Below are 16,221 nucleotides of genomic sequence, written 5' to 3'. Positions count from 1 at the left end.
CGTGAACGCATCGTCAAGCGTGCCGCCAAAGAGTTCAAGAACGGCATGTACGCCAACCTCGGAATCGGCATGCCTATGCTCGCACCATCTTTTGTTGACGCATCAGTCGAAGTCCAACTTCAATCCGAGAACGGCATCCTCGGCCTCGGTCCCTACCCAGTCAAGGGCGAAGAAGACCCGGACCTGATCAACGCAGGCAAGGAAACCGTGACACTCAACCCAGGCGCATCGTGCTTTGGCTCAGAAGAATCCTTCGGCATGATCCGCTCCGGCCGCATCAATATGAGCATGTTGGGCGCCATGCAGGTCTCGGCACGTGGTGATCTCGCCAACTGGATGTTGCCTGGCAAGGTCAAGGGCTTCGGCGGCGCCATGGATCTCGTCAGCAACCCCGAGAAAACCAAGGTCGTCGCGCTCATGGAACACACCGACAAGAAAGGAAACGCCAAGATCCTGAAACAGTGCGAGTTCCCACTGACCGGCCGAGCCTGCGTGAGCAGAATCATCACCGAATTGGTAAGTTATATGGAAAACCCATCCGACTGCGCTCATATTTTCCAAAACCACAAAAAGCTAACCAATCTTTTTTCTTCAGGCTGTCTTCGACGTCGATTTCTCCTCCGGCCTCACCCTCATCGAAGTTGCTGACGGCGTCACCGTCGATGAAGTCAAGAGCAAGACCGACGCCCCATTCAAGGTTGCAGACGATTTGAAGACATTTTAAAAAAAGAATCAACCACCAAAATCCCAGCATATATGATATAACTCAGCTTCGCATGGTCGTTCGATCGACGAGCCCGGGAGTTCCCTACGACTTTCTCCCCTATGTTCCATCTCTTTCCATCATGTCGTGTTATGTTTCCCGGGACGGTTTAAAAGCATTGGAGTTGGAGTATTTGCCACCACAGGATAATGGCAGGTAGGTGTGCGGGCGGGCGTCATAGTTCATACTTCCCTGGGGTATGTTCGAGTTGTCATGCATTTTTCATAGTTGAAAATACCAGGTATCCTAGTCTATTTCAGTTCGCGAGATCAGTCGGACATGTCACGAACAGGCCTCTTGCTCCTGCAAGGGTCCTTGGAAAATGTGTTTAATATTCGGTCTATTTCCACGTCTTCTTTATTTTTCTCAATTCATAAGGCATCGATCGAGTGTCCTCTGTTTCGCCGAAGGACATTGATTCGTATGCACCTGGTCGACTCGTAAATCAATCCAGAGAGGGGGGGCGGGGGGAGAAGGCGGACAAATTTAAAGAGACCTGGACATGGGAGAACCGATCGTCGTCGATTGATTTGCGAAAAGAATCCAGCACATTTAGTTCAAAGACTTTACTTTAGTCTCTAAATGACATTTTCCCCCTGCCATGTCGAGAAAACTGTCTGGTGATGGAATAAACAGCAAGCAAATCATATCATCAGCACCCCTATCACTATCGCCAGCAAACTCCATGTCCCGCCGTCCCACTAGTTAGATCCTAATCTATACTCCCAAGCGCCGTTCGTTGCTCGTATGCGGGGGTGACAATATTTTCATGCTCAAAGCCGTGGATTCCCATTCATACCTCCATGTCCCTGATCTGCTCCAGGTTTTTGCTGTCGTCTAGCTCCTTGACGGCCTCACGATCCTCTTCGATCATCTCAATGGCGTCCTCGATGTTTCCAGCGGCGGCTCCCGCATAGACATTCAGGCGTGCCAGTTCATGAGCGTCATTTCCGTAGCCCATCGATCGCAGGGTGTGGATGCACTCCTTCACAGCTGTGGTGGCAGATGCCATTTGTTCAACTGGAGGTGCTCGGAAGTATGGAGAGCGTGTGGTCGGCATGGTGACATTGGTAGGAGGCGGTCTTGCGATAAAGTCTGACAAGTTTGGTTCACTTCTTTCTGCCACCAGAGGTTGTGGCTGTGTGTCGGACCGCGTGGGTCGTTGAAGGGCTGGGTTGAACATGTGATTATTGGCCACGTCAGAGGTGGTTTGCGGCGGTGTTTGTCGATGGAAGTCGGGTCGAGTGGTATCAAGCCTCGGGAGGGGTGAAAGAGATGGTGCAACATTGCTTGCATAGCTTCGATAGTTGGGGCCATACACGAGTGGACTCGGATAGTTGTTGGGGTAGTTGAATCCCGGGTGCGGCTTGTATCTTTCTGTGTGATGAACAGTGCGGCTACGCTGTGGAAAGGCACCTGGGATGTGGATTTGTCCTGGTTCAAATGTCGGTCTGTTATTGCCGATATTGTGTGGGAGTTTCAAGTCAGGCTGTGATCGCTGGGGTCGAGGTTGAAGGGCGGGAAAATTAGCGAGAGGATCGAAAGGGCCGTTGAGTCTTGCAGCGGGATTTGCACTCGAGACAGTCTGGTGTCTTCTGGGAAATATGGGTGCTCTCGAGTATGTCTCGCTGACTGGACTGCTAAGTCGACCAGGCAACGGGTGTACGAATGCATCGTCGTTGGTTTCGGCGATTTGAATGTGGCGACTTGGCAATGACATGGGTTTGGTTGATATATGGCACTGAGATGATTGAGCATCACCGCCCTTTGGTTCGGGCCAGGACCCAGGAAGTGATTTTGGGGACCAAGATGGACGTGGGAGATTTAGCTGCTTCACAGAAATTTCCCTTGGAGACGCATCCAAAGGGTCAGCTGTGCGTGTATCTTCGACGGCGGGTTTCTTGTAAGTGGTTGACTTAGGAGTTGAGCCGGTTGACCCAGAGGAAGAAGCATTCCCCTGCTTCAATGACGCATCTTGAGGCTTGCCTTGCGACCTACTCTGCTGCTCCAACTGATTAATGCTGGGGAATCGACTCAAAGCGGAGCCTGCGGGAAGGCTATCGCCGGAGGATGAAGGAAACTGGCCTCTCCCATGGATTCCACTAACACTCTTAGCTTTACGCAATGAAAGTAGAGGAGGGTATCGAGTGGAAAAGTCGGGGTCTGATGTTTCCCAGTCGAGGATAGAGTGCTTTGTGGAATTGCCAGAGAGACTCTGTCTGAAAGGTGCCTTTTCGAAGGGTGGCTTCGTGGGTAGAAGCATAGGCTTCTGTACAACTGCATTGTAAGAGGGTAATGGACCAAGAGTGCTCTTCGCATCATGATGGGTAGGTGGAGCTGTGTAGGAATGGCACCCAACAGGGATCGCTGGCGACTCTGTGAAGCTCACCCTCTTTGAGGCTGTTTCCGTTCTTGGGGACGCATTCGATTCCTGTTGGGGAGGAAACTGGGTAGCGTCGGCACTTTTTGGGATTATGGATGTATTATCCTTTGTTTCGTTCTCTTTTGGGATTTGCTCATCGATGGATTCGAGAAACTCGCGGCCCATTTGTCCTAATTCCGACCAGATGCCCATGAATCCAGTCAAGACATTTTCAACGGCAGTTGTGTCAGATTCAGCAGTCTTTTCTGCTGCCTTTCGCAAACCATCGGCAGCTGTGTCGAGGAAATCGGCAAGGGGCCCGAGTTGAGTCTGAATACCTCCGAAGACATCATCAAGAACTTTATCGAGCTGAACGGTTAAATGTTCATGAGGCAGGGAAACATGGCCGGCGGCTTTTCTCCCGGCAGGAGGCGGCTGTTGCTCGCTGTCATCAAGGACGCTTGCCTCAGACTTCAAGTGGCTAGGAATTGGTGGCGGACAAAACTCCAAAGAGATAGGCGAGACAGGTGCAGACACAGAGGAAACAGTAGTGTCATCCTTGGATGCAGAGTCCTCTCGCAGGCTCTTGCTTGAGTATGCCTCATGGTCTCTCCAGACAGCCAGACTCCCTGCAGATTTCTGAATGTCGAATATGTGCATCATTTGATTTTCGGAAAGGGTAGAACGAAAGGAGCGCGAAGATCGTCTCACAGGATCATCAAGGCGTTCCCGAAGTTCGAGTGAACTTCCAACGGTGATGACATCGCCGTCGTCGTCGTCGAAGTATCGCAAGGTGGCATCAGGCTGGGATTTGATGGTGGTCTTGTACTGGCCTCCCGTGATTTGAATGAGGCCTGGAGGAGCCTCGGGCCCGTTGAGATTGCGGATGCCAAAGGCAGGGAGGAGAGGAGAAGAAGGACGCTTAGGACTATTACAGTCAGCCATGACTGGCCCGTAGTTGCAGTGGTTGAGTTGAAGTCAGGTTCTCTCGAGGAGGAGAAGTAGAGATGAGTGAGGATGAAATAGAAGTGAGGGTGAGTGGTACGGCAGAGGAGGTGCCAGTGTAACAAGGCTGCAGTTTGAGTTGAAGTTGTAAGTTGTAACTCAGGTGCCATGTGGACGTCTGGCTGCGGGCACTGGCAGTTGAAACTCCAGGCAGCAGGGTGGGACTAATTAGGACTAGTTTGGCCGGAGTTCCAAGGTTAGGGGCAAGCCCTTTGGTGCCTATTCGCCCTGTCCGGGGGACTAGCACGGATAGTGCCGTTAGCTCAGAGGTGGCAACAAGGACCCCGCATTACGCAAAGTTACGGAGCACCTCCACACTACCAAGTACAATGTGCAGAGCATCGGGAGGAATAGGTATGTAATACTAGGTACGGATGCCACAACCTTGGAAGACATCGCCTTATCCAAATGCTATCATAAAAACAAGCCTCAAAGTTTCAATTATTACTGATACTAATCCAGTATTCAACGCCTGCCTTGGCATAATCTGTGAGAAATATGCTTCAACCCTGCTATTGTTACAACAAAATCCATCCATCCACCTACCCCTCACTCAGGTGTGTTCTTCCACCACTTCCACACACGAAAAGCCTGCTAGACCTATGGCGAACGAGATGAGCTTGAAAGAGTCACACGTCCCTGCCACCCTGAACCCTTCTCCACCACGTACTATATATTACACTATAAGGGGAACCTGGATTGTACTAACACATGCATCAAGAAGGCAATCGTCTCGGAATTCCGCAATCTTCTCGTAAATCTGCAACTTCTTCATGCCCAGGTAGTTATTGTTCGTATGCCCATCGTCGTCGTCGTCGAAATCTCGGTGATGCTTGGCTGCTGCACATCAAATAGCATCCATGTTGTTACAAAGTCGCTTGCATCAGTTTCACTTCTTTCTTGCGAAGCGTTTGTTGAGCAAGGCAAGTACTTTCGAAACATCAAACTGGACATATTCGAGGTCGAGGTCGTCTTGCCCGTCTTTCTGCATCTCGAGCAAGTCATCAAGCTTGAGATCCAATTCCAACAGACCACGAGCACGCCCTGAGTTAAATGTCAGCATTCCACTTTCTCCACGTACCAGGCATACCGAGAACAAACCTTTGTAGTGCAAGCTGATGACGAAGGTGCCCGCTAATGGGCTTCGGAACATGAAGAAAATATTGCCACGTCGATTCTCCGGTACATTGCTCCTCGTGATGACACCATCTTTCTCCAGTTGTCCATGGGTAAATTTGTACGGGCCCAGCTCTCTCACCTTCTCCGTCTTGCCCCTTCGAGTGCCTTCCGATTGACTCCGGACATTGTGCAAGTAATTCTTGTATGTATCAAGTTGTGATAGTAGATAGGCGTTGTGGTCTCGAATGGTCTTGTAAACATCCTCCAGTTTGCCTGTCTCCTCAACCACCTTCTCTCGAAGGGAGCCCAGGTGAGCGAGTTCTTGCTCGACCTCATCCCGAAGGACAGCATAATCATCGCCTCGATCAATCGCTCCCATTTCCGACAGTTGAGTCAGGAGTTCCATGCATCGGATGCCTTTGCGTACCATAACTGCATCGTTCTTGAGAGTCCCCGCGGCCTCTGCAATACGATCAAGTCGTAGGGGTCGACGCATCACGTGGGCGTTTTGTGGCAAGCTCCGCATGATTTGGACAAAAGTACTCTTTGCCTCCATGAAGAAGATCTCTTCTTGTGTGATGTCCAGTGCATGGGTGAGGTCATCGAAAGACGTCTCCCACTTGCTAAAGAGGGGTAGATTGATCGCTCTGTTCTCCTTTCGTGGTACTTGTGGCGGTGCAGGTCCAAGTTCCTGTAGTAGGATACCTAGGTGTGAGGAAGGATCGCTGGCGAGTTCGATGGCGTGCTTTTCGAGCAGAGCATGTGTCGCATAAACTTCATTCAAGCTGATTTGTAGCTCAAGGTCACGCTTGGACAACGCCACATAGTTGTCCATTTCTAGGCTCTCGTAGAAATCCTGTACTTCACACAGATCAAGCATGAATTTGTTGCATCGGTCCTTGTTCCTCTGAATAAAAGGTTGAAGCTTAGCCATGTATGGCTCTTTGGCGTAGGATGGTTTGTTGGCCAAGTTTTGGAGCATTTTGGCAATGTATGTCAGTGTCCGTTTGGGTTTGTCCTCAGGCACCCTCTCGATAAGCATGTAAGATTTTGGTGTGACGATAGCGGGATTGATAAATCGCAGGAAGAAGAAACCACCTATCAGGGTACAGATCGATTGATCCTGGGCGTCAGGGTACTTCCGGCGTGACAAGTTCCGAATTTGTTTGCATATCCATCGTATGCCGTATGGTGTTTCCTCCAAGCATTCGATTATGGCGGAAAGAAATCCCTCGGCGATCTCAGTCAGCATTTTCAGACGCGGAGCGATAATGGCCTGGACTTGAATGTTCTCTGCCGCGAATTCGGCCGTGACAGACCGGGGCAAGTCCTCAGGAAGGACGCCCCCATCATCTTCAATCTGCTTGACCATTGCCTCATAGACCTTGAGAGGATTGATCTCGAGGTCCACATCGTTCAGTTCTGTGAGTGAATTGATTTTTTCCGCCAGGACTTCTTTGAGGAAGCTCTGGCCAGGCCCTCTTCTGGTGTAAGTAGTCATCATCCTTGAGACCGGCGTATTTTGTCTCAATAGAGACGAATACTCAGGCGTGGTCTCGAACTGATGGGTCAGGACCGACTGAAACATGGTTAGGAGAAGATGTTCTTCCCGGCTCTCGTATTGATTTCCATAAATGGTAAACATGACAGTCTGCAAAAGAGAATCGATTTCAGCCATCGTGACCAGTCGACAAAGGTGGGCGATGTGGCGGGGTTCCGATTGAAGCATAAACAGAAGATTGCCATATTTTTGGGTTTTCTCATCGTTGGGAAATGAGCCTTCCTGCAGGTCTGCAGCTTCGTCGAGGTGACTGGCCACTTCATTTTGCTGTCCATAGGTTAGAGAATACGGTTATCATTTGCCCTGTAGTTCACACTTACCTCTTCCAGAGCCATTCGATTCTGGATTAATAGCGCAATTCTGGAGTCTAGATATCGAACATCCTTTTCCAGGACGAAATTCTTCTTTGATTGATTGGAAATCTTTCCTTTTAGATCTCGCAATGTTCGTTGTGCTCTTGCCAACTCGTCGCTGATTTCCAAATCCTTATCTTTTGCGCTCATGCTCACATACAAGGCGGTCATACTGACACGCTTGCTTTGTCGGAGGGATCGGGCGCCATCGTGACTCGAATAAGTATTCTGACGACTGACAGGCTCAAAAGAGGAATTGGTCGAGGTCGAGCCTCGTGAGGAAGGCTGAAGCATTGTTGCGACCGACATCTCGCTATTCTTATTGCGTTGAGTTTTGGAGCGTTCCTTGGCGCTAGAGATACGTCTAGGGACGTCGGTACGGCGTGAGGAGCTCATCGAGGAATAAACTAGCGGTCGACAATATATATGTTGAAAGCTCGAGGATTGTGCTGCAGGTTGTGTTTCAGAAGTGACCGCAGAACAGTGGCATACAACACATCCCACGCTGGTCTAGACAGGCGGTATTGGGTTCATGTGCCTACAACGGGGCGACTTCCAGGATTGGATCCGAGGGTGTTTGTAGATGATTGTTCCAAAAAGCGATGCGCGTGCAAGGGACCGGGGCCGGAATTCCCAAAGGTGAGCAGAGACAGCAAAGCCAGCAACGACTCCACCTCAAGGCTATCGCAGGGGATGTGGGGGTAGGCGTGAGGACGGGTGAAAGGTTTGCAAGAACCGGAGGGGCGATGGTGATATCTTGGAGGCAGTATAGGAGCGTATTGGTGGGCAACAGAATATGAATTTGCAGAGTCAACCGGCAGGGTTGTCGAGGAATTGAAGGATTCTGGTTTGGTTGGGCAGCAGCAGAATGCAGTCGAGTGGTTGGATGCGTCAGGCGTGGACGCGGGTTGTCAGAGAGATATAGGGATCCTGGTGGTTGGATCGTAGACCCAAGGAAATGGGCGAACGGTATTGCAAGAAGAGATGTTATCAAAGGAGTCAAACAGTCAGGAACCAGGAACGGCGGAGGATGTTGTGGGCGAATAGGGATGAGGAGGGCAGCGACTGGCTGCGGGTTGGACTGCTAGCGACAGGGAGAATGGAGAGAGTTGACAAGGCGTTGGACAATGAGGAGCATGGAGCGCCAGGGTGTGATGCAGCTGCAGGCCAGAGTTGAGTGTGTCGGCGTCTTTTGACAGCAGCAGCAGCAGCAGCAGTCATGCAGCGAAAACAGGACACAGAAAAGAGAGGGGAGAAGCCTGAGCCTGAGCCTGAGCCTCAGATGGTGGTGGGTAGTGGATGGATGATGGAGGTGGTGGTGCGGCGCGGTGGTGATGGTTGGTGTGGTGGACGATGGTGCTAACTCGAGGGTGAAGATGAGGTACCGCGTCCGGAGCACACCTCAGGCTTCAAGCATGATTGTGGATGGTCGGAAGGGAGACACATCTGAGGAGAGGACGAGTTAGAGGAGAAACAGAGAAACAGGGACCTGCCAAGGGGACAACTAGGCTTGCCATGACAGCCCTGAACACCCACGGACCCATTCTTATTCAGCGGTTCTATGCCACTGCAGCCGAGGCAGTCACATTCAGGGGGCATCAAACTCAATTCTAGGCCACCAAAGGAACGATAAGCCCGAAGCCCAGGGAGGGCGTTCAGCGCCATCCCTGGCAGGCTGGCACCCGCAACTTACGAGGCCATCCATCTCGGGAAAGGAGTGCCCAGCACCCACCAACACGGCAACAGCTAACCAACCTAGCCGCCGCTCTCCAGATAGACTAACTGGAAGGATGAGATTTCCTGGGAGGTCATGGCTCGATCAGGACTACTCCCCGTACGAGGGGGAGGCTTTGTGGTTCCCAGTTGCCCTGCATTGGAAGGGTGACTGAGACCACTCTGAGGAACGCAATTTACGATAGAGGTCCGTTTCCAGATTTCTTCATTATGGAGTCCAGTACTCCGTACCGAGTACTGGAACGTCATCAAAGCATAAACTTGAGCCTTGAGTTCAACCCACGGCATCCACGATCGACACAATCTCGAACGGCACTCCCGTTCTTCTGGCGAACTCAGTGGTCCACTACTTTGCTCAGTAACACTCAGTTGCGATATGCCCAATGTGAATCTACACATTCCAGTCTGGCCGGCAAGCAATCTGTCTGTCTGTACGGATATATAAATACTCTAGAAGCTGTGAGAGGTCAAGCGATCTCAGAACTCCTCGTGGCAGCTGTCATCGACTCAACACCAATAAACTCGTCAGATGCCATTTCGTTTATCCAAGCTCGGACCTTCGCTAACGTTGATCTTCCAACCGAAGATAACAAAACCGCTTTAATCTGCACCTTGCCTGAAGTGAGCATTCGAGAGTTTTCGTCCTTGTCGGTTAGACCACAAACTCCAAGCAATTTGTACCAAGTAAGATGGTTCAGGTCACCGGACGACGATAGTCATGGCTTCTTCAATAGTCAGATGAGCCGCCCTGTCCAAGTGCAGCCACCTCGCGAGTCCCGCGTGGAGTTGGGACAGAGCCACCCGCCAGGCTTACCTTGTCATTGGCTCAAGCTGTTGAGTTTCACACATGAACAAAAACTTGTGGAGGCAGGACGGTGCAGCCTAGCGCTTGACCTCTACGAGGAAAGCCCCTGCATTCCTCGCCAGCCTGTTGGTCCCTGATCTTCTTCGCAACAACTTTGCTGCATATCTAAAACACTTGAGTCGGATTCAGATCCGAGAGGGGGGTTTTCAACATTCGCTGGTCTCTTGATGTCCACGTCAATTCCTGTGTTTCTTCGGCATCAAGTCACGAGATCTGCGGATGAGCATCCTAATCAGTCAGATGGCTGACCCTATTGTCTTTCGATTCGGCGCAAGTGGCGGAGAACTCATCGTGGATGAAGAACCTTACTCGTAGAAGTGGTCAAAGTGACGACAGGGCACGTTTTTGACACTCGGCTGACTGCAGGAGGAACCTGGAGCGGCGAGTTCCGTAGGCATATGCATACGCCGTGCAAGGTACCTCATACAGACATCGCCAGTGAAGGAATGGCAGTTATGTTCTTATGCTTGACCAAAAGTATTGATCTTTGGGGAGTCTGTTCTGGTCTGAGCACGAATAACGCCAGATGTAAATGGCGGCCGCCCATCCACGAAATACCTAAGTCGAACGGTGAGAACCCTTACTCGAATTCTCGAACTTTTATGTGCCTATTTCTCTAGGAATCATTTATTTATATTCTTCTAAATTTATAAGATCTATCCTTTATACTCTAGTTATCCTATGTAGAGTAGCCTTTTTCAAGAATACGTAGTTAGTGGGTAGATATAGAAGCTAGCTAATAAATCTATACCAAATTACCACGCCATTCACTGATACTGTATATTCTTGCTCAGACCAGAATAACAGGTCGCGCGCAAATACTTCACAGATGTCCTCGACACGAGTAAACTGGTCTGACTTCCTTCTTGATCAGATTGTGTCTCAGCCCTCCAATCGAGCACTGCAGCATTAGTGCTGCAGATCAAAAGAACATCTGTCCAGCTTTCGCAGATCTTCTAGCCTGAGGCGACATGCATAGACTCTCCACAAAGATGCGGAGCAGCCGCAAGATCGAGTATTTGTCAATCATGGCATCAAGTTTGTATGCTCCTGACGAGGGTCTCTTCCTCGAGCACGGACGACGCTTTCGGTGCTTAATCTACTTACGAATATCTGATCGGCGATCACTGACAGGCAAATACCTATGTACCATATTCCATATTATTGTAGTTTCAACTAGGATACCTAACCAAGTTGCAAGGGAGTGGCACACAAGTAGTCCAGTTGCCCTACGAATACATATCGAGTCTGATAACTTCACGGATCTTGCCAGTAGTAACTAGTGTCAGCAGCTACCATCCCGTGCTCCAAACTGGCCACCAAGTGGCAAGCACCACTCGATGCATGGCGGGGCTTTCAAAAACGTGTCGCCCCGTCGAGAGTCCTGACCCTCCCCCAAGGCGCCAAACTTCCGACGGTCAGATCCGCTCGCCGTCGTTAAAGCTCAAACCCCTGGGGCACTCCTTGGCAGGTACCAGGAACACTGGATGCAGCCCGGGGGCAAAACTTACACCTTTAGGAACCTTGAACCGAACCTTGAAGGATAGACCAGAGGGGTTCCTAAATCCTTCGATGTTTAGATATCGCCACATTCCGTGTCGCCGTAAGACACCATCGGATGACCTGTGCATCATGAGACTGTTGTGTGCCTCGCAGTTTCTGTTGCCGGAACTGGATGTCCGAGATTCCAGGGGAGTGACACAGCTTTCATGGTTTTACAATGAACTCGAGCTGTCAAAGAGAAAGTGCATTGGCTATTGTATTCAGCCAGCTTGACTAAAAGGGTAACTCATTGCTCCAGTCTGTCTGCTGTCATCGCGTATTACATGTGCATCTAGGCCGAGTGAACGTGACCTGTGCTCAGCGAATCTCCGACCTTCAGCTTTTCAATGAACCCCACCATGCCAGCGCATGAGTCGTTCATTTCTATCATTAAAACTCCAGTGTCAGGTCGCTTCTTCAGACCAGAATCCAATAGACAAGAAATGGTTCAATGGCCCATGTGACCCAGATGTGTGCGAGAGGATTCCGATTCACACTCCCTATTCAAACTTATTCCTCAGGTTGTCGTATTTACTCTCCGGATAATCCAGACAATTCTTGACGTCTTCCAACCGCGTGCAGCCGCCACTGTGAGTCAAGAACGCTTCGATCAAACTTCCCGCACCAGCGGGCTTGTCACCTGATGATTCCCAGAACATCGACCCCGAGAGGCCATGGTCTCGCACGAACGCAGCCTTCTGAGCTACCATTTGTGGAGTGTCGTAGCTGACCATCGTCTTCGATGAAGGGTCGTAACTCCAGCTGGCGCCGATATGGGGGTCGTGGTGCTCGGAGCTCCCTGGTTTGGGCAGTGCTTTGTAGTCCCAGACCCCTTGCTCCCAGCTGCCTTCACCCACGCCGTTGTATGATTGTCCTGGTCCTGCGGTCGATGTGAAAGTTCGGCCATACAGTGGCATGCCCAACACTATCTTGGAAGGGTGTACCCCATGTCTGGTGTAGTGCTCGAGGGCAGCAATGGTACTGAAAGGAGTCGTCTCCGGATGTGATCTTGAGGGGAATAGATTTGCCTGATGTCCCGATCGTTGATCCCAGGAACCCGCGTAGTCGTATGCCATCAAATTCCAAAAGTCAAGTAGACGATCCATTTCGGGGATTTTCAACTTTTCAAAATTCGTGGCCCCAGCAGGACAAGCCACGGTCAAGAAAAAGCGGGTGTGGTGATGATGGCGTTTAGCAGCAGCATGATCGAGAGCCTGCCTGGTCTCATGCAGTAGCTTTACAAAGTCCTCAGCTTCAGCCGCCGATTTGGGATACTCCCAGTCGACGTCCAACCCATCGAAGCCGAGGTCTTCCATCAAGTGGACAGCGGATTCCGCGAATTTCTTGCGACCAGCATCCGTACTGGCAGGTTGTGCGAAATTGGCCGAATACGTCCACCCTCCGATACTCAAGAGTACCTTGAGGTTGCGGTTCTTTTTCTTCTGAAGGAACAGTTGCTTCACACAGCCGTAAACATTGGTGCCGACGTCGTTCCAGCTGTCGCCGTCGTAGTGTTTGTCGGTGTCGGACCACGGATCTGTGAGGTACACCTCGCCACTCTCAGGACGCACGTTGGCGAAAGCATAGAGAACATGTGTCAGATTTTCAGCGGGAAGATCTTGGGGATGATGATTGCGTCCATATGGCGCCCAGTTGACATAATATACCACCGAGCGAAGACCGTGTCCTCCGCCCATACTGAAGTCGATTAGTCGTTCAGAAGGGGAGTATGGGATGAAATCTGGAACGCAGATGCAGATATTGAGGAACAGGAGAAATACAGACGTGAGAAAAGCAAATAGACGCATGCCAGGTTAATAAGGGAAATGGGAGAATTAATAACGACCTGTGTCTGGTTTCTTCTTCACCAGACACGTTTAAGATGGGGACAAGCAAAGCAAACTTTACCGGTTCAAGCATAGGGAGGCGGAGTAAAGCCAGGTCTTCTCATGTCGAAGTTCAGCTGACTCCTGATGTTTATTTCAATCCTGAGAATTCGTCTGCCTGTGAGCGCTGACCATGGGCTGATCACGCCGAATTGACTGGATCCCGGGAGTCTTGGGAGCTGAGCAGGACACGTCATATCACAGTGGGAAGAATCCAAAGAAGATCATATCATGGGGCTGGTGCGCAACGGTGGCTGAAGCCTCGAAGCGTCAACTGTGGCTCGGCCGACTAACGCTTAATGGAAAGGTCGAATGGGGAAAAACGATTAGGCGAGTTCGCCTCGGCATTGGCAATATGGATTGTCTCAAAGTGCTATCAAGATCCATTCATCAACAGCTCGGAAACCCTCGATCTGAAAACTCCCAAGTCTCAATCACAAGCATTATATTAATGCCTGGGATCCAGAACTGCTAGACATGGCCTTGGAAGTCTTGTTCTTCGGCGCCGGCGCCATCGGTGCCTTCTACGGCTCTCGACTGGCTCTGGTACCCAACACCAACGTGTCGGTTATCTGTCGATCGAATTACGCTGCCGTCAAGGCCAACGGCTTCAAAGTCACATCTCCGCAGTATGGAGAGTATAAATGGACTCCTACGAGGACGTTCAACTCGCCTGACGCTGCTCGTCAGAGTGGTGTATCCTGGGATTATGTGGTTGTAACCACGAAAGCACTGCCCAATGTGTCAGACGACTCAAAACTGCTCGAAGGCCTGATCACGCCCAAAACGGCTGTCGTTCTGATCCAGAATGGCTTGGGTGTTGAAGAACCATATGCCCAACGGTTCTCAAAATCGTCGATATTAAGTGCTGTGACGATTGCGTCCGCGGCTCAGCCAACCAACGGTCATATCGAACACAACCGCTGGACGAGGATCAACATCGGGCCATATTACTCTGAGCCAACCTCGACCGCCGCCAGGTCGCAAGCAACAGAACAAAATCGAGTGCTCGTCGACCTCTTACAGCGAGGAGGCATCAAAGACGCCAAAGCCGACACACACGAGAAACTCCAATGGGTGCGGTGGCACAAAATCGCCATCAACGCCGCCATGAACCCGTCATCTGTGCTATCAGGCGGCACGGCGAGCCAGGCGATGTCTCTGGACTCCGAACTTTATAGACACCTGAAGGGCGTCATGGATGAGGTTCTGGAGACAGCCCCGAAAGTGATCGGGACACCGCTGCCGTCCGAATTCGCCACCTCCGAGGCTCTCTTACGCTCGACACAGAAGAACAACAGCGGGAGTAAACCCAGCATGGCTTCTGATTGGGAAGGCGGGAAGCCGATGGAGCTGGAAGTCATCCTGGGCAACCCGATCCGACTGGCGAGGGCCAAGGGCATCGAGATGCCCCGGTTGCAGACTTTGTATGCGCTGTTGAAGAAGAAAGAGGCCAATCGGAGTGAAAAGGCCCAGAAGAAGAAGAAGGAGAGCTCGAGTAAACTCTAGTGAACTGATTACTAAAGTCGAGATGCAAGTGGGCGTGCAATGCAGCGAATGCCGATGCCCCTGGTGCTGTTGAACCAGCTTTTCTTGATCGACAGTTTTCTATTCACTTGGGGGCCTAGTAAGACTTTTAGATGCTCACTTGTTTCCTGTAGATAGGCTTTCGATTGAGACGGAATATGGCGCGCATAAGATATATTCCGATTCTGAAACTTGCATCTACTTTTTTTCGATCGTTATGCAAACGCTTTACCGACAACGACAAGTCTGAACATTTCTTTCCCTCAGAGAATCTCTGTCTCATATTTCCCACTCCTTCTCCGGCCTTCCGCTCGGTTTCCTGACACCAGTCCTCCCTCTCTGGTAATCGCCTACCCAGATAGCTAGCTACATCTTACCTCTCCCCTTCCCATCCCGCATCCCATGGCCCTCCCGGACTTCCTCTCCAAAAGGGCCCTTCACAAACCTCTGAGCGACGAGATCTCTCGCAAACTCCGGCACCCAGGCGGCCTTTGAGGTGCAGAACTGTTCCTTCTGCGGAACCCATTCCAGGCCCGCCTCGTCGAGAATCCCCGCCGGCACACTGATGATGTCTTCGTTTAGGGGTGTGGTCGCGGAGATCTTGGAGCCGCAAATCTTGCAGAACGCGCGGTACAAAGGTTGGCCTGATTGCGTCGCGCGGTCCGTGTAGCTGGTCAGGCTAGAGGCGCCGGTGTGGAGCGTATATTGCTAGATTGGGGAATTGGGTGAGAAGATGAGGAGGCAGGTAGATGAGATGCATGCGGTTGAGCCTTGGCGATCCGAATATGGGCATGGGGGGACATCAACTCACGTTCTTAAGGAAGATACTGGCCGTGTGGAATGTACTCCCGCCCTGTCGTCTACCTCACGTAGATGACACCAAGTTAGCGAGCTACTACATTGCCACGATCTCGATCGTTTCCAGTTGACCTGGGCAGAGACGACATTGGCTTCCTCGAAGGTTACGATGATTCCATCGTTCACCAGCATTCAGTGGAGCAGGGGTCAACATGAACAAACACAGTACTCACTTGCAATTGACACAATGACAGATGACGTTATAAATGGGCTCGCCGGTGACTGTAAAGGTAATTGCGCCACAGAGACATCGGCCGCTGTCGCTCCTGCTGGAGTGCACTGCTGTATTTGCCGCCATTTCGATCGGGGAGGGGTTGGCAGTGTGGTCAAAACGGAATGTATATGAAATGCGAGGTATGATCAGAATGCCACCTGAAATGCCATGTATATTGTTCAGTTCATGCTGTATCCCTTGGGGGCTCAAGGACAGTGGAGTTGCATATGTATTTGCCGAGGGAATTCAACTCCACATTTCAGACACCCCTCGGCCAGAGTCAAAATTGTGTCGAATTAATTCATTCAACAGTATCACGTACAGTTTCCGATGGCTTTTAGGTTTCTCGTCGGAGAACTGTCGCTGTGCGCCTTTAGCAGTAAATACGGACCAACACTATCGACTATCGTCCATTCGCACATTCAAGTTCTC

The 16,221-nt window shown here is 50.9% G+C and overlaps 5 protein-coding genes across 5 annotated transcripts; 1 reads left to right on the top strand and 4 right to left on the bottom strand.

Annotated features, from left to right (window-relative positions):
- Nucleotides 1-1,556: 1,556 nt before the first annotated feature.
- Nucleotides 1,557-4,070, bottom strand: LTR84_007585 (uncharacterized protein; the record flags this gene model as incomplete). The annotated part of the gene is made up of 1 exon (XM_064851138.1): nt 1,557-4,070. The coding sequence occupies one exon, from the start codon at nt 4,068-4,070 to the stop codon at nt 1,557-1,559; it is 2,514 nt and encodes an 837-aa protein (XP_064710141.1).
- A 949-nt stretch (nt 4,071-5,019) lies between these two features.
- Nucleotides 5,020-7,559, bottom strand: LTR84_007584 (uncharacterized protein; the record flags this gene model as incomplete). Its single annotated transcript, XM_064851137.1, has 3 exons — nt 5,020-5,174; nt 5,232-7,077; nt 7,131-7,559. The coding sequence occupies 3 exons, from the start codon at nt 7,557-7,559 to the stop codon at nt 5,020-5,022; spliced, it is 2,430 nt and encodes an 809-aa protein (XP_064710140.1).
- Nucleotides 7,560-11,804: 4,245 nt separating this feature from the next.
- CHIB1 (Endochitinase B1) lies at nt 11,805-13,001 on the bottom strand (the record flags this gene model as incomplete). The annotated part of the gene is made up of 1 exon (XM_064851136.1): nt 11,805-13,001. The coding sequence occupies one exon, from the start codon at nt 12,999-13,001 to the stop codon at nt 11,805-11,807; it is 1,197 nt and encodes a 398-aa protein (XP_064710139.1).
- Nucleotides 13,002-13,667: 666 nt separating this feature from the next.
- LTR84_007582 (uncharacterized protein) lies at nt 13,668-14,699 on the top strand (the record flags this gene model as incomplete). Its single annotated transcript, XM_064851135.1, has 1 exon — nt 13,668-14,699. One exon carries the CDS (start codon nt 13,668-13,670, stop codon nt 14,697-14,699), a length of 1,032 nt encoding a protein of 343 aa, XP_064710138.1.
- A 384-nt stretch (nt 14,700-15,083) lies between these two features.
- Nucleotides 15,084-15,618, bottom strand: LTR84_007581 (uncharacterized protein; the record flags this gene model as incomplete). The annotated part of the gene is made up of 2 exons (XM_064851134.1): nt 15,084-15,387; nt 15,614-15,618. 2 exons carry the CDS (start codon nt 15,616-15,618, stop codon nt 15,084-15,086), a joined length of 309 nt encoding a protein of 102 aa, XP_064710137.1.
- Nucleotides 15,619-16,221: the final 603 nt, after the last annotated feature.

Source organism: Exophiala bonariae, assembly GCF_035927105.1.
Source record: "Exophiala bonariae strain CCFEE 5792 chromosome Unknown scaffold_3, whole genome shotgun sequence".
NCBI lineage: Eukaryota > Fungi > Ascomycota > Eurotiomycetes > Chaetothyriales > Herpotrichiellaceae > Exophiala > Exophiala bonariae.
The sequence above is the reverse complement of the archived record's forward strand: the minus strand, read 5'-3'. Positions and strand labels throughout refer to the sequence as shown.